This window comes from Acinonyx jubatus, chromosome B4, assembly GCF_027475565.1.
Source record: "Acinonyx jubatus isolate Ajub_Pintada_27869175 chromosome B4, VMU_Ajub_asm_v1.0, whole genome shotgun sequence".
Taxonomy (NCBI): Eukaryota; Metazoa; Chordata; class Mammalia; order Carnivora; family Felidae; genus Acinonyx; species Acinonyx jubatus.
The window spans coordinates 139,519,925-139,539,077 of record NC_069387.1 but is presented as its reverse complement, the minus strand read 5'-3'; the positions used below and the strand labels follow the sequence as shown (position 1 = coordinate 139,539,077).

At 47.6% G+C, this 19,153-nt stretch overlaps 1 protein-coding gene and 1 pseudogene across 1 annotated transcript; one reads left to right on the top strand and one right to left on the bottom strand.

Moving 5' to 3' along the window:
• Positions 1-213: 213 nt before the first annotated feature.
• Positions 214-10,078, top strand: LOC113602863 (glucose 1,6-bisphosphate synthase-like; annotated as a pseudogene).
• A 1,745-nt stretch (positions 10,079-11,823) lies between these two features.
• Positions 11,824-17,851, bottom strand: ACR (acrosin). The gene is made up of 5 exons (XM_015085922.3): positions 17,715-17,851; positions 16,653-16,859; positions 16,167-16,450; positions 13,116-13,261; positions 11,824-12,566 (listed from the first exon to the last, which is right to left on the bottom strand). Exons 1-5 carry the CDS (start codon positions 17,789-17,791, stop codon positions 12,009-12,011), a joined length of 1,272 nt encoding a protein of 423 aa, XP_014941408.2. The 5' UTR covers positions 17,792-17,851; the 3' UTR covers positions 11,824-12,008.
• Positions 17,852-19,153: the final 1,302 nt, after the last annotated feature.

The window sequence follows — 19,153 nt, the reverse complement described above, 5'->3', positions numbered from 1 at the left end:
CTCTGTAAAAGAACATATTGATTAAATGTACTTAATCAAAATGTAAAACTTCTGTTCTTAAAAAGACACTATTTAGAGAATTAAAAGACAAGCCACAGACTGGGAGGAAGTATTTACAAACCATATATGTGATAGAGGACTTATGTGCAGCATATAAAAAGAACTCTCAAAACTCTAAAAAAAGACCATAAAAAATTTTAAAAAAGCAAAAATTTGAACAGACCACCAAACAAGATATGTGAATGGCAGTAGACACATGAAAATATGCTTCACATCACTAGTCCTTAGGGAAATGCGCATTGAAACCGGGCGATTTCCAGGTTGGTGAGTTCATAGCAGTGCTGGGAGCGTGGGGTCCTGAGACAGCACAGATCTCCACAGCGCGTCCCCCCACATACTTTGCCCTATTCATCTCTTCCACGTGGCTCTTCCTGGATCGTACCCTTTTAAATAAAACGCTGAACAATCCCAAAACAAAAGAGCAAATTGAAGATCTGTTCTGGCGTGAGACAAGCAAGAAGTTTCGAGATCATCTTTGTCGCCAAATGACTTCCAGAACCTCAGGACTTGACTCTGCCATGGGGGCAGGGTTTTGCTGTATGAATGGCCTTACAGTGAAATGCCAACACAAACAGAGAATGCACAAATGCCTTCAGGGCTGTTGCTAAGACTTCACAGGGACTTCGTCTTGGGAACGTAGGACACCGGTGTCAAGTAACCAGCAGCTACAGACTTGCTCAGCTCGCTGCGCCCGGCTGCCCTTGTCCCTGCCTCTTGCTTCCCTCAGTACAACCCCTGCACCTTTTCTGTCAGATGCAGCCCAGGAGCGCCTCTCACAACTGCAGGCAAGACAACAGATACAAGGGTTATCAGGAAACTGGTGTGCACAGCTCCTCATGATAAAGAAATCCTGAAATGTATGGAAACTGTGTGGAGCCCTGCAACGATCCCTGGAATGAAAATGTAGTGGGTACTAACCCACTGAAGAGAGATCCTCTGTGGGACACTTGCAAGAGGTACATGAAGGGTCTGAAAAAGACCTGTTTGCACAGGGAGTTGAATTCAAAGACCACCTTGAAATGCTATACATGCATCTTTTCACGGGGGCAGATGTGACCATGGAGGTGGCCCTTCACATGTTTGGCTTTAAGCCTACAATTCCTGAATCCAGGACTTGTTCCAGACTCGTCTACGGCTAAATGCTGCGGACCCTGACGGCTGTGGCAGAACTCGAGGAGGACGGCCGCTGGAGAGTTTTCACATCGGTGGCTGTGTTGGGGGTGGGCATTTGATTGCGGGGGGACAACTACGTCAAGAAATGCCGATGTGAAGGGTGTGTATACGCTAGCCACCACAGTCTCTTCCAAAAATCTGAAGCCACTGCACCGAAAGAAGGGTTTCGCAGGTTTTAAGTGGGTTGGGAGTAGAATAAAAGGGAGCACCTGCGTGGTGCACAGCCAGGGGGCTAACAGAGGGGAGGGCCTGAGGGTTCTTATCACAAGGAAACCACGTTTCTCCTTTCTTTCCTTTTTTCTTTTCTTTTTGTTATATCTGTATGAGAAGATGGATGCTAGCTGAATCTACTTGGCAATCGTTTCACAATAGCTGCAGATCGAACCATCGTGCTGCATGCCTTAAAGGTATAGAGTAACATACGCCAATTATTTCTCAGTAAAACAGGGGTGGGTGGTGGGAAGGCCTCCTGGAAAATGGGAAAGAAGTCCTTTCAGTTCATTGGTTGTCCATGTGGAACTTCCCTTTGCATAAAGATGGGGTGAGTACAGCCATTGTTGCTGCTAAGATTGTATCATACCTGGAAACCATGAACACAACATTGAAACAGCGACTGATTAAGGGTTATGAAAATATGGTTATCAAATTCAGAGACTCCTTTTTTTAAGTTAATTTATTTGTTTTGAGAGAGAGCGAGCGTGCGCGCACACAAGCAGGGTAGGGGCAGAGAGAGAGAAAGAGAATCCCAAGCAGGCTCCGCACTGTCAGCGCAGAGCCCCCACAAGGGGCTCAATCTCATGAACCACGAGATCATGACCTGAGCTGAAAGCAAGAGTCAGACACTTAACTGACTGAGTCACCCAGGCACCCCTTTAAAAAAAAAAGTTTAAAAGACTTCTCAGTTCTTGTGTTATGCTCCAACTAACCTCAAAAGTGTATTTGAAAGGTTTCACAATTTATATTCTCCAAAAGACTATCCACAATTCTGTGTGATACTTGTTATAGTGCAGGTACAGGACATTAGCACTGGATACGACAGCAGCAGCCTCCTGAGAAATCAGAACAGCCAGGTGATTACCTTTACTTCTCAAAAGGGCTGTGTTGCTGCTGCTTGGATGAGCAGGACAGAACCAAACATAAAGTACTATCAGAGCCGTGGGTATTTCCTGACCAGGGTGACAGTGCCTTATTGGAAGAAGGATTAAAGAAACTTAGTAAAGCTCTGATTTAAAAATTTTTGAACCCAGGGGTGCCTGGGTGGCTCAGTCAGTTGAGGGTCTGACTTCAGCTCAGGTCATGCATGATCAGGTCATGATCAGCTCAGGTTCATGAGTTCGAGCCCCACGTCGGGCTCTGTGCTGACAGCTCAGAGCCTGGAGCCTGTTTCGGAGTCTATGTCTCCCTCTCTCTCTGACCCTACCCAGCTCGTGCTCTGTCTCGAAAAAATAAACATTAAAAAAAAATTTTTTTAATGAAAATTTTTGAGCCTAGTTAAGAGTGAGACGATCGGGTCTTCCTTTCTGGTATGCCCCAGTGCGACAGTACTTTGCACTGGTATGTGGGGCAGATCAACCAAGAAAGCTATGCATTGAATGCTTGTTAGCATTCTCTAATCTGGACAAGTATCTTTTTTCCTTTTATTTCCTTTCTTTTTGGTCAGGTGACTAAACAAACGGCATAAATTTGAAATGAAATGGTCTTGAGGGAAAATATTCAAATTTTTCATAATCTTGAACAAAAGTCATTACATTAGAAGTATTATAGTTAACACTTTGTTCTTCCTTTACCAGAAACATAAGAATACAAAAGTGAGTTTTCTAATTAAAGTATGATTAAACTTAGTTCCATAGTCTTGTGATTGTGTATTGCACATTTTTGAAAGGCATATAAGTGTTAATGTAATTGTTGGTTAAGGAAATTAAATCATAAAGTGGGCAAAAAAAAAAAAGTGGCATTGTTCCCCATTCACTGTGGTAAAGTGCCATTGTTACATCACAGATATTTACAAATTAGAGTATTTGAAATAGGTATTTAGCATTTGTAGTTTAAAACAGTGTTACAATATGTGCCGTCAGCACCTCTGTTAAAGATGCTCTTGGTGTGGGGACACCTGGGTGGCTCACTCGGTTGAGCATCCGACCCTCGATTTCGGCACAGGTCATGATCTCATGATCATGAGCTCATGGTCATGAGATTGAGCCCCAAGTCATCGGTCTCAGTGCTGACAACACGGAGCCTGCTTGGGACTCTCTCTCTCTGTTTCTCTCTCTCTCTGTTTCTCTCTCTCTCACTCTCTCGCTTTCTCGCTCTCTGCCCCTCCCCCACTCATGCGCACATGCACGTGTATGCTCTCTCAAAATAAACAAAAAAAAAAAGATGCTCTTGGTGCAGTGTAAGTTTATTATATGTATTTACAATTATGACGTTCATTAAACAAAACAATAATGGCGACACTCCTCTTGTCAGATTTCTCAGTGAATTCTCAGGGTCTGGTGTGAACTGAAACAGTGTCCTGCATTGAATATGAATTAAGCATTTAATTTAATCCTTACACAGCTAAAGAAAGTCAAACTGCATAGGGGCTTCCCCTCTACATCAGAGAGATTTGCTGATTTAAGAAAAGAATCTAAGAAGCTCTGAGTCTATTTAAAACTCTAACTTGTGAGTTATACCTTTATAAGTATATTTATTCTTTTGTCAGATGAAGTAATGCTAATTTTACTAATAAACAAAAACAGATTTTAGGTATTAATGAAACACTAAATTGAAGAGCCAGTTTATTCTAACATTTGCTGGCTTCTATAAGAATTTGTGATCACATGAGTTCTATTTATCACCTCTAGTGTGGAAAAACATTCCGGAAGGTCACTTTGGGGGCATTCTATGGTCTTCTGAACAAGGCTTAACAGAGAAGTGCGGTCTAATCTGCCCAAAGTGCATCCTGTCCTGTATAGCTCACAGAGTACCTATGCACTTGGGGCGTAGTTAGGAGGTAACAATCACCAGTCTTGGGTAGAATCACACTAAACAAATTACCTAGAGAATATGGCACTGGTATTAGAGAATTTATTTCCTTAAAAGAAGAGCAATAATACAGAGTTTAAACTGATTAGAATGTTCATTAAATCTTGGTTTGATGCAGCCATAAGCTAACATTTGGTTGAACTCACAGGATCCAAGTATAATTTTCAAATTATTGTATTGCCACAATTATTAATTTGCTCCTTCCTTACTTTCTAATAGCTGCATCTTGCATAAATGCAGAGCACCACTTTTCGGAATGTTTGAGGTTTGTTTTCAAAGGCTTTGGAAGAAGAAATGTGTAGAATTTTTGTTTTGTTTTGTTTTGTTTGCTTTTAGGAATGTTGATTACAATTTTGAAAGTGGCCTATATTCTACAAAGTAATCTGAACCAAGCTGTGTATGTGAAAAATATATACATTTACTGTGAGTAGACAGTGTTTCGGTGACTGGAGAGCAAAGTAGAAGCTGAAACGGTAGGACAGCCCATTCACCATCACTGACCCCACATCACCATGACTAGGCCGTCTTCACGATCCCATTCCGTAAGGCAAGAACACTTTAACTGCTTTAATATAATGCAGCAGTTAAGTCATCTTAATCAAGGTGAAAATTAATGAAGCTTGGATTCTTATCTCACAAATTTAAAAACCCAGAATTAGGTTAAATTTTATAAACATTCCTGAAGTATATAGCCTGAAGAATCATTTTACCCTAACCACACTCCCGGATCTGTCTGGGCTGATATGTAGCATGAATCTGACACACTGGCACACACTTCCCTAACAAGGTCAATTGAGCAACAGCTCAAGCCACCCAGGAGAATTTAGGGCCAATTTACGTCCCAGCCCTGGGCTCTCTCTGCACTGTTTATCTTCTTCTTTATGAAAACATCATGGAAATGAATGAATTCGCACTGAGCACGCAGATCAAAACTGGGATTTCCTAGAGCTTTGGGGAGAAGGAAAGACTTTGCGGAGCAAGACCAAAGCATACATTGGAACTAAACGAACAATAGAAAGGTCAATAAGGCAGCACAGGAAATGCTTCTTGTGAAGGACAAACCTATCATCACCCTAAAAGTGGGGGATAAACTGTGGCTAAGTTGTTGACTTGTGTGTGTTTGTTTACTATTGGTTGTTTTTGTTTTTGTTTTGAATTTTTTAAAAGTAATCTCTATGCCCAACATGGGGCTTGAACTCGGGACCCCAAGATCAAGAGTGGCACACTCTACACTGAGCTTAGCCAGGTGCCCTGAGGACTTTGTTTTCAACACAAAGTGTTGCTCTCCCTCAGGGAGGCTCTGGGGGGTTGGAAACTGGAATATCTTTACATGGGAGGCAGACCGCCAACTTCTTCATCAGGCCTCGCCTGGAACTGATGCAGCAAAGACGTTAGCAGGATCTTAACGGCGAAACTTAACGGCTGTCGCTATCGTGTGCCCTTCACATGTTTTCCATTGATGTTTATGATGCTTGAAAAACTTAAATTCTATTTGGACAAATTTAATTTTATGCCTTTTTCTCTCTGCTTCCTTCTTTCCCTAGGTGCCCTCCCACATTTTGCTACTGTCAAATATTCTTGCCCTATTACCTCACTGATAATACTTCAAACTTACTTATAAACTACATTTGTGGGGGAAACCCACAAATGACATATTACCACACAACCTATAAGAATGGCTAAAATGAGAAGACCAAGCACACCAAGTTTTGGCGAGGCGTTAAAGGTACAGGCTCTCAGACATAGCTGATGGGGATGTAGAATATGGCAACCATCTTGAAAACACATTTTGGCAATTTTTAAAAATGCTAACCAGGGGCGCCTGGGTGGCTCAGTCGGTTGAGCGTCCGACTTCGGCTCAGGTCATGATCTCACAGTTTGTGAGTTCGAGCCCCGCATCGGGTTCTGTGCTGACCGCTTGCTCAGAGCCTGGAGCCTGCTTCGGATTCTGTGTCTCCTTCTCTCTCTGCCCCTCCCCTGCTCACACTTTGTCCCACTCTGTTTCTCAAAAATAAATCAATGTAAAAAAATTTTTAAAAATCTTTAAAAAAAAAAATGCTAACCACACACCTACCACATGATCCAGCACATAAGTACTTAGCAAAGAGATACGAAAGCATATGCCCACACAAAGACTTGTGTACAAATGCTCATAGCTCCTTTATTTGCAATGGCCAAAAACTGTGAACAGCTGAAAGTCCATCGCCTGGTGAACAGAACAACAAATTGTGGTTCAGGCACACAGTGGAGCACTCATCAGTGACCAGGAAACTGCTGGAACACACTGCCACAGAGACAAATCTCAAAATGATTGCACTGAATGAAAGAAGCTAGACAAAAAAAAGGGCAGTCACTGTATGATTGCATTTATAATTTTTTAATGCAAATGAATACACAATGAGAGAAACAGATCAGAAGTTGCTTGGGCCAATGGGGCTGCAGGGATGACAGAACGCCAGAAGGGAGCCTTCAAAGTGATGGGCAGGTTCACTATTTTGACTGTGGTGCTGGTGCCCTGGGTGCATTCATATGTCAAAATTTACATTGACATACTACCCAGCCATTGCACAGTCTGAGTATTTACCCAAGAGACGTATATGGGCTCAACTATAGTGACCAGAAGCAGGTCACTGATGATTCTTGGTCCAAGAGTACTTTCTGCAGAAAACTACATTAAGCTGATTTCTGTTTCTTGAACAGTTTTCTACACATTAAAGATGAACTACTGGGAAGCCTGAGTGGCTCAGTCAGTTGAGTGTCTGACTCTTAATTTTGGCTCAGATCATGATCTCATGATTTGGAGTTCGAGCCCCAGGTCAGGCTCTGTGCTGGTGGTGCACAGCCTGCTTGGGATTCTCTCTCTCTCTCTCTCTCTCTCTCTCTCTCAAAATAAACTTTTAAAAAAGAATGAACTACCTCCATTTTTTCTGCTTCCACTTAAAATTTACCAAAATTAGGGGTTCCTGGGTGGCTCAGTCGGTTGAGTGTCAGACTTCAGCTCGGGTCATGATCTTACAGTTTGTGGGTTCGAGCCCCATGTGGGGCTCTGTGCTGACACCTTGTTCAGAGCCTGGAGCCTGCTTCGGATTCTGTGTCTCCTTCTCTCTGCCCCTCCCCCACTCTCACACCATCTCACTCTGTCTCTCAAAAATAAATCAATGTAAAAAAATTTTAAATTTTTTTTTAATTTACCAAAATTATATTCATTGGGATCATTTTTTTCCTTGAAAATATAAAATTTCATGTATGTATCAAATTCACAATTAGAACTTGTACCTACACTCATTATTGCACGTCTACCCACCCCCCCCCCCCCCCGCCACCGAACGCTCAGGAGTCAGGGTTTTACCATGTGCACAGATTTAGCCACTGTCAAATCATTTTGTTACTGTTCTTAGCAATAAAATTCAGTATGAATTCTATTCTTTAAAAATACATATCATTTGCCTAACCACCCTACAAGGAAGCAGTGAGCATATCCCTCAGATGCCCTGATGCCCTCTGGTGCTGGCTCATCATGCAGCCTGTGTGTTTCTCCCCTGTTCTTTCCATCTCTGTGCAGCAGTACCTGCTCCGGGATCTGGGAGCCATTTTCAGGGTTACAATATCCACAGGGACATGAAGGCTATCAGAAGAGTCTCATTTCACTTATAAACAAATTCATTCATAATTTTTAAAATGTAAATTGGAATATCTGTTAGTTTTGCAAACATCAGTGAGTTTGATATAAACCAGTGTTGGCTTACATACGGGGAAATGGGCACATTGAGGGAAGGCTAAAGCGGAAGGCTAGATATTCCCTCCCAGGAAGGAAATGTGGAGCCCTACTGCAGAACATAATTTAGAGGAGGTGGGTCCCTATGTGCTAAGATGGAAATATGCCTAATTTGCTACATGAAAAAGGAAGTCAGAGTAGCATAAACAGCGAATAAATAAGGGGATTAGATTATATATAAATATATTCATGGGCATGGAAAGTTTCCAGAAGATACACAAGAAACCATCACGTGGATTCTGCAGGTTCTACCCAATCCATGGCCTCCCACGAGTATTCCCAAAGCATAGGCTCTGTCTCTCCAGGGAGGAGACCCAAGTGTCAGTGACAGATGACAAGCCCAATGAAGAGAGAGGGATGAGGATTCGAGCGTGTAAAGAAGAGAGAGTGCATTGGCACAAAAACAGACACTCAAATCAATGGAACAGAGTAGAGAACCCAGAAATGGACCCACAAACATATGGCCAACTAATCTTTGACAAAGCAGGAAAGAATATCCAATGGAATAAAGACAGTCTCTTCAGCAAGTGGTGCTGGGAAAACTGGACAGCGACATGCAAAAAAATGAACCTGGACCACTTTCTTACACCATACACAAAAATAAACTCAAAATGGGTGAAAGACCTAAGTGTGAGACAGGAAGCCATCAAAATCGTTGAGGAGAAAGCAGGCAACAACCTCTTTGATCTTGGCCACAGCAACTTCTTACTCAACACGTCTCCAGAGGCAAGGGAAACAAAAGCAAAAATGAACTATTGGAACCTCATCAAAATAAAAAGCTTTTGGACATCAAAGGAAACAATCAGCAAAACTAAAAGACAACCAATGGAATGAGAGAAGATATTTGCAAAGACATATCAGATATAGGGTTAGTATCCAAAACCTATGAAGAACTTATCAAACTCAACACCCAAAAAACAAATAATCCAGTGAAGAAATGAGCAAAAGACATGAGTAGACATTTCTCCAAAGAAGACATCCAGATGGCCAACCGACACATGAAAAAATGCTCCACATCACTCATCATCAGGGAAATACAAATCAAAGCCACAATGAGATACCACCTCACTCCTGTCAGAATAGTGAACACTAATAACTCAGGCAACAGCAGATGTTGGCGAGGATGCGGAGAAAGAGGATCTCTTTTGCACTGCTGGTGGGAATGTAAACGGGTACAGCCACTCTGGAAAACAGTATGGAGGTGCCTCAAAAAAGTAAGAACTGCTCTACGACCCAGCAACTGCACTATGAGGTATTTATCCAAGGGATACAGGTATGCTGTTTCGAAGGGACACACGTACTCCAATGTTTATAGCAGCACTATCAACAACAGCCAAAGTATATAAAGAGCCCAAATGTCCATCGATGGATGAATGGATATAGAAGATGTGGTGTGTGTATACACACACACACACACACACACACACACACACAATGGAGTATTACTCGGCAATCAAAAAGAATGAAATCTTCCCATGTGCAACTACGTGGATGGAACTAGAGGGTATTATGCTAAGTGAAATTAGAGAAAGACAAGTATCATATGGCTTTACTCATGTGAGGACTTTAAGACACAGAACAGATGAACATAAGGGAAGGGAAGCAAAAAGAATATAAAAACAGGGAGGGGGACAAAACATAGACTCTTAAATAAGGAGAACAAACAGAGGGTTACTGGAGGGGGTGTGGGAGCAGGGATGGGCTAAATGGGTAAGGGGCATTAAGGAATCTACTCCTGAAATCATTGTTAGACTAGATGCTAACTAACTTGGATGTAAATTTTTAAAAAATAATAAAAATAATAAATGCTTAAAAAAAAGAAGAAGAGAGAGAGCCAGAAGAATGTGTTCTGGATCCTGGGAGGCTCTGAGGAGGAGGGACGATCTGAAGGTGGAAGGAAACCACTGGCACTGTAGCTCCTCCAAACTTGTCCCAAACCCTCCACACCCACCCCCATTCCCTAGCCTGAGCACACCTTGCCCACCACTCCCACCTGCAGATCCACAGGGCTCTGGCTCAGGATTCAGGACTGCCCAGGAAGGGTGAGGGCAGGTCCGGCGCTGCTGCCATGACTGTTTCTGTTCTGGATCACGTGGCCCATAGTTGGTTTCTGTCTCGCTGTGTGACTGACTCTGAGTTTTATTCAGTGTTTAGAGGATATCTAGCATCTGATACCAGGGTACAAAGCTTATGTACCCAGTAGGGAGAGTAAGAAACTGGCTTTAGAAGAGACAGACCAAAGCCAACAAAAAGAATAATGGACAATCTTAGCAATGTCAGTTCTTAGCCAAGGCAGATAAAATGTGGGGTTTTAATTTAATCAAACATTGCTACACTACAGAGCTATGGGCCACCCAGACCAATTTGCAAGCTTTCCTTTGTAGCCTAGCATTTCAGGGATCATGAGTGTGCAGATGGTATGCACCAGAGCGCCTCTGCAGATAAACATGAGGTTACCCAGCATCTCCTCGCCAGTTGGCTCTAAATTACAGCATTTACAGCGTGTCAACTCTGCTCTGAATGCTTCCTATCTGTCCTAATTTCATTGTCACACAACCCTCTGGCCATATTCCCAAGGCCACACAGCTGAGGAGGGGTAAAGCAGGGTGTTTGTTTGAACCCAGTCAGACTGATGAATCCTGAAAACGAAGACGCGTGCTGCTTCATCCGTCTCTGTTGCCGCCCCAGCAGGAAGAGGACAGGGTCCTTGGTCTTCCTCACCCCAGGTTCCTCGCTCATGCTCCTGCACCTTCTGCCATCTGTCTTTGCAACCAGCACATGGGACCATCTCGCACATGAAACGTGCACAGACAGTTTGGTGAACAGAGAAGAGAATGGATGCTTCTTGCAGCAACTGCCCAGCCAGGAGCCAAGAGGGTTTCTTTCTGGGGCCTGCCATCTTTTCTTTTTTTAAGCTTACTTTTATATATTTTGAGAGAGAGAGAGAGAGAGAGAGAGAGAGAGAGAGCAGGGGAGGGGGAGAGAGAGACAGAGAGAGAGAATCCCAAGCAGGCTCCTCACTGTCTGCACAGAGCCCGACACGGGGCTCAAACCCATGAACATGAGATCATGACCTGAGCCGAAGTCAAGATTGGACACTTAACCTACTGAGCCACCCAGGCCCCCTTGGAGCTTGCCATCTTTAATTCTCAAGTGGTTAATCCAGCATTTAGGTCTGGTTTATGCCCAGACCAGAGTAGGCAGTTGACCTGAGCCCATCAAGATCTTTCTCAGGATTTACAAATGGACATGAGCAATTCTGGTTGAGGGCAGACTCCTGCCTGGGGTCGGCCATGCGGACTGAGCACTGGTCGGCCACTCTACAAAACTTCAGATTGGGGTCATTCTTCCAATGGATTCAGATGCACACTCCTCCTTCTGAATCAGTTCAGCTCACAGGAGTACTGCCAGCACCCACCCCTACTAATTTAATATACAGAGACACTGAGTGTGAAATAAAGACCATAACTGGCCTATGGCCCCAGGTCACCTTGTTCCAACTTTAAAAATCAAGATTTAGGGGCACTTGGGCGGCTCACTTGGTTGAGCACCCAACTTCAGCTCAGGTCATGATCTCATGGCTCGTGAGTTCGAGCCCCACATCAGGCTCACTGCTGTCAACACAGAGCCACTTCGGATCCTCTGTCTTCCTCTCTCTCCGCCCCTCCCCTGCTTGTGCTCTCTCTCAAAAAAAAAAAAAAAGGCTTTATAAAAATAAAGATAAAAATCAAGATTTAAAAAACCACAACTGATGTTAACGTATAAGCAAGTCCACCTTGTTGGAGGGTGAAAGAGGGAGGGTAGATTTGATGTGGGAGGGTTTGGACTGAGTTGGAGAGGGCAGGTAGGAAGAACTCCAGAAAGCATCTCTTCATGGATATGTATTTATAGTTATAGTTATAGTTATTTATTTCATCTTTTTTTTTTTTTTCTCAAGAGTGAAGGGCTCACTGGGTCTGTTGGGAATGGGGTTGGATCAGGAAGCAGCCGTCATTTCAGGGAGGTCTGTGGTCTCCATTTCATAATACCCCTTTGCGCTAGAAAAGGTCTTCCCCTTCAAGATCTCTATGAGTTGCTGTAACCGCTTGGCAAAAGAAAGCACTTGGGGAGGTTTAGTGATAGGTGGGGGTGCGGGAGGGGGTGGGGATGGGGATGGAGATGGGGGTGGGGGTGGAGGCAGGGACGGGGCTGGGGGTTTGGGTCGGGGTAGGGGTCGAGGTTGAGATGCAGGGGGATGCGCGGGAAGTGGTTGAACAGGGCGTTGGAAGTACCAAGGAGGGCGAGCAGAAGGGTGGGCAGAGGGGCGTCTGACTGGGGGTGCTGGAGTAGTGGGAGGGGGAGGGGTGGGCACTTGAGCCATGTGCAAGACATTAGAACCAATCTTGGAGGCAATCCAGTTCAGATAGGGCCAGGTGGCCGTGTAGACTCCAGGGCGCTTAGCTCGGGCACAGCCTACCCCCCAGCTTGTTACTCCCACGACCACATAGGTATTTGCCACGTTGTCTCTGCACATGAGAGGACCACCGCTGTCCCCCTGCCCAGAAGGACACAGGAGTCACTCTCTGCCTGAGCCACTTTTCCCCTGCCCAGAAGGGCCATAGGCTCTGGAAGGACAGTCTCTGGGTCACATGACTTCCTGCTGCCATGAACACAGTGGTTGTGGCAAAGTTTGAGTTGGTACCAACATCTTCGGTTGGAATGTGAGAAGGGTATGGATTGTCGTGGGTTTCCTTCCAGTGAGGAGGGAGTAAGCGACCCATGCGTCCATGCATGTGGCTTCACGCATACATGGGCCTGTGTACATGTGGATTGGGAGGTTTTGATTTCTGGCGAAGAGAGGCAAGCATTCTCTTCAGGGGTGGCGGTTGGGTGGTTTGACCCCTGTGCCATGGCAGAATAAGCTCTCGGTGTGGCGACTGGTCCTCTGTAGGGGCAGCAGGTTAGTGTCTCCCCCCACCCTCACTGCTGGAAGATGGGGCCAGGGAAGGGGTCACTGGAGCAGGGCCCTAGCGGTAGTGTAGCTCAAACAAGAGGGACTCAAACAAGAGGAGTCGGCTGGAAGTGGGCACCTGAGGGGAGTTACCTGGCAGGTGTCAATCTTGCCTTCAGGGTACCCCGCGCACACGTTGGTGGACCGGATGCGCCCGTTGTACCACTGGGTGGAGTTACATAAGTCGAGATCGATGAGGTTCACGCGTGCCTCCTGCAGTGTAGGTGACGTCCTGTAGGCTGCAGCCAGGCGCCTGGCTCAGTGGTCAGCGAGCACAGACGTGTGCTGGGAAAGCCCTGCCCCGTCCCCCCACAGAACCCCACCGCCCCCAAATGCTCTGATTAAACCCATGAAATAAAACCATTAAACCCGTGGGAGCGAATGCCCCTGGCCTCTCCTCACATAACCCTGAGGAGAAGAGCAGGCGGGGTGTGGGGTGGAGGTGGGCGTGTGCAGTCAGTAGATGCAGATGCGGCTCCAGGGCTGTGTGTGCTGAGGGCAGATTAACAGCCAGAGTGTGTCACCTCATTTATAGCCCACAGCAACCCCCTGCGTGGAGCGCTGTGACTCGCCTTTCCTCCACTTCGTCCTGGCAGGGAAGTGGTGAGGCCGGGATTCAGACCAAGGTTTTCCTCTACACTTAAGCCCAAGACACACGTCTCATCCCCCATAGCACAGCTCTGGGTCACCCTCCCTGCTTTTCACCCGGGATGCCTCTGCTCAGCTGTGGACGGGAGGAGTCCCTCCCGCGTGCCTCCCTTCTGCTTTGAGGAGATTCTATAAAGGGAAGAGCTGTGGGGTCGTGTCCACACACAGACAGACCTGTCAGGGGTGCAGGTGGTTGGAATGACCTGAAGCCAAGTCAGAACTTCCTTTACAGCCCCAGATGCTCCATCATGACCTTCGGGCTAAGGAAGGTCCAGCCCAGGCGATGCCTCAATCAGCCAACCTCGCATCTGGCTTAGAGCTCAAGAATAGGTGCAGCCATTCCCCCTTCACCAGTGGCCCCCGCAAACAGAAGGGCCCCCCTACAGCATCACCCACAGCCCAGCCACCGCCTGGCAGGGGAGTCTGAAATTGCCTGCATACAGGTGGCGAGGTGGCAGTCAGACCTGGAACATGGCGATGCAGGCCAACGTGAAGCCAGAGCCATGTGCAGCAAGGGGGGGGGGGGTTAGCAAGGCACACAGTAGGCACCCGGAAAACAGCTGAATGTGCGTCTCTGTGGCTTTGAACATGTTTTGGGTCCCTTTAGCTCAGCTTTGCATACCATCTAAGCAGCAGTGAGAGTGTTGTATGTGCCCCGTCCCTGAGACAGGGGTGACACTGAAATTGCCAAAAGAAGCCTGCTCATTTAAGGTGAGCTTTTTTTTTTTTTTTTTACATTTTTTACTTAATTTTGAGAGAGAGAGAGAGACAGAGCACAAGTGGGGGAGAGGCAGAGAGAGAAGGAGGCACAGAATCTGAAGCAGGCTCCAGGCTCCGAGCTGTCAGCACAGAGCCCGACGTGGGGCTCGAACTCACAAACCGTGAGATCATGACCTGAGCCGAAGTCGGACGCTTAACCGACTGAGCCACCCAGGCACCCCTAAGGTGACCTTTTAAATCTATGGCACAGCCTACAGAGTCTGGACAGCCACAAGTTTCATTGTCAAGAGCCAGGTGTCCTGAAACAGAAAGGGGGTTCTCAATCCCGACACCTTGGCTTTACAGGAAAAATGCTAAAAAGGTCTGCAAGCATTCAAAATTCAGTAGAAAAGGAAGACCACCCCCAAAGTGCTCTTTCAGCCCCAGAGCGTATGGGTTCAAGGAGGACATAGAAAAAGAAAGGTCTGAAGGAATGTCACAGAACTTTGGAGGCTGGAGATTTCTTTAAGACTTGGCCTTGGCGGTGGGGGAGTGTTCACCAAAAAATAATAGAAAACCCATTACGTTGAGGGGAATTCTAGAACAAAAGAGACTTTGCATGATGTCCAGGGTGTAGCTGGGAGCCTAGAATCCTTTTGAGTGAAAGGATAGCAAAGGTGAGGGTGGGGGGTGGGGGTGCAGATGGGAACCCTGAGATCAGTCCCCCCAGGGATGGCTTAGACCGGAATGCTATGCCCACGTCCAAGTGGGTGGGCAGAGCAGGGTAGGCCGGTGAGTGGGAAAAAAAGAATGCTCTAGAGGCCACGGCAGAGCCATGGACATCAACAGCCAGACAGAGGGTGACACCCCGGGCCAGGGAGAGAAGGCCACGGGCCAGCAGAGGCCAGTGAAAGCAAGGGTGCCTGGGAAGAGAAGCCCTTCCCTGAGGGACAGAACAGACAGCAAACCTGCCAGAGAGCGGAACCAGCCTTAAGAGAGAAGAGTTCCAGGAAGCACCCTGAAACTACCAAGGTTCTGTCACCAGGAAAGCCTGAGTTTTGACTCCAAACGACTGCAGTGCCTTGAATTGGGAACCCTCGGTTTTCCATCATCAAGGGACACAAGAGATTTCAGTCTTGTTTCACATCCCCAGTGTGACTGGGTAAAGATTTCCATGAGACCACCTTTGGAAACCCAAAAGGCCTAACCTGCTGGCCAAACCCTTGCTGCCCACTGCTGACCTGCAAAAAACCTCTCCTACAGTGAAAACGAAGTAACTCCAAAGGGCAGGGTGGGTTCTGGCATTGTGACCACCAAGGGTGGGGAGGAGAGGTGCACTGATCAGGACCAGGAGGGCTGGGCTCAGGGGGCTCAGAGCTCGGAGACCACGTGACCGGCCCCTTCCATTCACAGATGGGGAAATGGAGGGCCAGAGAGGAGAGGGACTGGCCCACAGCCACAAAACCGTATCCAGAGCTCTTCTCCAAGTTTCAGGAGCACCCACTTCCAGAATGCAGCAGCTAGGCTCCAGGCCCAGATACAGACACAGGCTAGACCCCGTGCTAAGAGCACCAAGGTTCTCCTGTGCCTGCGTTCAGCCTTCCCTTCGGCGACCACACTAGTCATAAGTTGTGAGGCTTTGAACAGTTTCTCCAGCTATAAAACGGAACCTACTTACAGGACTCTGGTGGGGTCTGGGTGTCACTCCACCAGGCAGCACATATTACCCCTTCCCCTCAGAGACCACCAAGAGAATGACCAGCAGTGTCCCCCCTTGAGAGCCCCCTCCATACTCACCATTCTCTCTTAAGAATCCCCAGCCAGCCACCCAGCAGGCCTGGGAGACTCTGGGTGGGCCTGCCCTAAATTGGGGCAGGCAGCCGGGTCCGATGAACTGCCCACATGGAACTGGAGGGGTGATCTTCAAGAGAGCAATGTCATTGTACTCTAAACTGGGGACGTATTTCTCATGAATGATGATTTTCTCGACATATCTCTCCTGTTGAGGCGGCTTCACTGGTTTATCGCTCCCATACACAATTTCCCTTGCTCCAAAAATCAGTCTCCAGTCATATACTTTTCTGTGGGCACAGAGGCAAGCCAGGTTATCCTCAGTAGGGACTGGCTCGACAGAAACCTCTGGTGATGGTGACCCTCAGAGCCCTCCCCTGTCAAAGGTCTGGTCGCCACTAGGCCCAGGAGACTGCACAGAGAGCTCTGGGGAAAGTCCCTGCCCCAGAACAGCCTTCCTGAAGACCTCCCTCCACGCGTTCCCACACGTACTTTTTGGACCCGAAGCAGTGAGCAGCCGTCAGCAACCAGTGGGAGTTCAGCAGGGTGCCTCCGCACGCGTGATACCTTCGGTTGTTGTGGGAAGTGAAGACCTGGAGGCTGACCATCCAGGGCCAGGCCCCGAGTGCCGCATCCTTTCCTCCGACAATACGGACACTCCCCTGTGGGTTCTGCCTGAACCGTAACCCACAGGGGCCACTGAGGAGAGACCAGGGGCACGGTTCAAACCGAGAACAGGTCCAGCCTGTCCTACCTGCACAATGGGGGAGGTAAGGCTAGGGGTCTGCTGAAAGTGGGGTGGCCCAGAGTAGGTAGAGTCCAGGGGGGACGATGCTGAGCAGAAGGGCTGTCAGGGTGGTGGCGAGGCCAGGAGCTACAGCGTCTAGGAAATGGTTTGGGGGAAAGAAAGGGCCATGGGAAGCAGGACAGACGGTAAGGGCCCTAGAAATGTAGGAGAGCCCTAGGCAGACGGGGAGGCTAGAGGTGTCAAGGCTGCAAGGCAGGGGTGGGTGGTGGCAGAGGAGGCAGTAGCCAAGGCAGGTCCAGTGGCCCCAGGTATGGGGAGCCGCGGGGGTCCAGGGACAGGAATTCTGGGAGCTGGGGAGAGGCCACAATAGTTTGGGGGTATCTTGGAGGCTGTAGGAGTCTAAGTTGGAGGGGGGATCCCAGAGGCATGGCGTGATGGTATCCTGGGGCCTTAGGAGTCATACACAGGTGGGGACACCTCAGTATCTGTGGGAATAAAAGGCCTCCTAAAAAGTAAGACTTGATGTTTCAGAGGCAGTGAGGCCAGTCTCCAGGTGAGGAAGAGGTCCCAGTGTCTGTGCTGTGGGAGCCACAGGAACCCAGGGGTCAGCCCTGGGGCCCATGGGCTGATGAAGCTGGGAACAAGGACGGTCTGAGTGGGGTGTGTAAGTCACACCTGTGAGACCCAGGAACGACTAAGGCCCGCGCTTGGCCTCCTCCCTCGCCCTGGACGGAGAGTCTGGGTGGGGCTTACTATTCAGAAGACACTCTCTCCACACACACCCCAAAGGTGTCCCTGACACTTACTCACACGTGGCGTTATCTTTGGCAACCACAGACACAGCCAAGACCAGCAGGATGGCAGTTGGCAGCATCTCCACCATACTCCTGCCCCAGCCTGGCCTGGAACCCTAGCGACTTCACAAAGCCCTGTGGCCTCCTGACCAATCAGCAGTGCGACCTCCCACCCCCACCCCCCCAGGCATCAGGCCAGGCAGGAGCCCTTTTGCTTAACTGGTTCAGGCTCAGAGGAGTTCCCAACTTCCTGTTCGGGCTCCCCCTGACTCCTGGGTGCAGCCCCCTCCCTCTGTCCCAAGGCCAGGATCTTCATTCCGAGTTACCCTTCTGAGGTCCCATATCATCTGAGGTTCTAGCTTTGTGCAAGCTCAGGGTCTGCCCCTCATGCAGGCTGTAAGCACATTTCCTGTTCCAAACATGGATTGAAGGGCAGCTCTATCCCTCTGTGTCAAGATGGCGCATGTCAGTGGTTACAAGGGGTCAGGTTAATCAGGTCAGATTAATCGATCCTTAATACTGTGTGGGGAAAACTGTCTTTCCTCTTCCAAGTACATGCTATCAGCACACTTTTCAGAGAGCCATTCTGAATTTCCTTAATTCAGTACTTCAAAGGCCACCTTTCTATTCATTCCTGAGTATCACAAGCTCTGGTGTTTCCTACCTGAGTGTCTCCAGGCCTCCCCTCTGGGACCTATGTGCAACAAGGTGTGTCTCCTATACTTAAGTGTAAAGAACTCTCATTACACTTAACTGAATATCAGGAAGTCTCATTTCTTCTGATTGTCAGGAGACTGTGTCTCACCTACCAGAGGTTGACAAAGGCTCACCTCACATACCTGCGTGTTAACACGTTTCACCTCCTCTGTAAGAGTGTGAGAGATCACATCTCTACCTGCATGAAGGGCAGTCTCCCATCCTTAACCTGAGTGTAAGTTCTCCACTAGTCAATCTGAATGTCCGGAGGGTGCACCTCTCCTACCCGAATGTCGGGACACCTCGTGTCCTTAGTATTAAGGGTTTTCAGATTTCCAGATGATCTTTATTCCTCTAAATATGCATGTCATACCTTCTCATCTCACGTAACTTTCAGGAGGTCACATCCCCCTCAACTGAATGTCCAGCAGGTCTTGAACATCCTACCAGAGTATCAGGAGCTATCATCTCTTCTTCCTGAATGTGAGGATGTCTCTCTTCTTCCATCTCAAGGCCAAAGGCCTCGTCTGGACCGCCTGAGTGTCACTTTGTTGCATCTTCTCTACCTGAGAACCAAGAGGTCCTATATCCCCTATCTGAGGCTCAGGAAGTACATCTCACCTCTGTGAGTGCCCTGAGGTTTCGCCTGCCATGCTCAATTGCCAGGAACTCTCATGTCCTCCACCTGGCTGCCAGGAAGTCTCCCTCCCTCCCTAAAAGTCATGAGCTTTCATTTTCTCTACCTGAATATCACA

Excerpts from the sequence above, each read along its gene's own strand:
- ACR (XM_015085922.3), bottom strand. The coding sequence starts at position 17,791 with ATGGTGGAGATGCTGCCAACTGCCATCCTGCTGGTCTTGGCTGTGTCT. Across the intron at positions 16,860-17,714 it reads AAAGATAACGCCACGTGTGA|TGGCCCCTGTGGGTTACGGT; the intron begins GTAAGTGTCAGG and ends GTCTCTCCTCAG. Across the intron at positions 12,567-13,115 it reads GCAAGATTGACACCTGCCAG|GGGGACAGCGGTGGTCCTCT; the intron begins GTAACTCCCCTC and ends CCTTCTGGGCAG.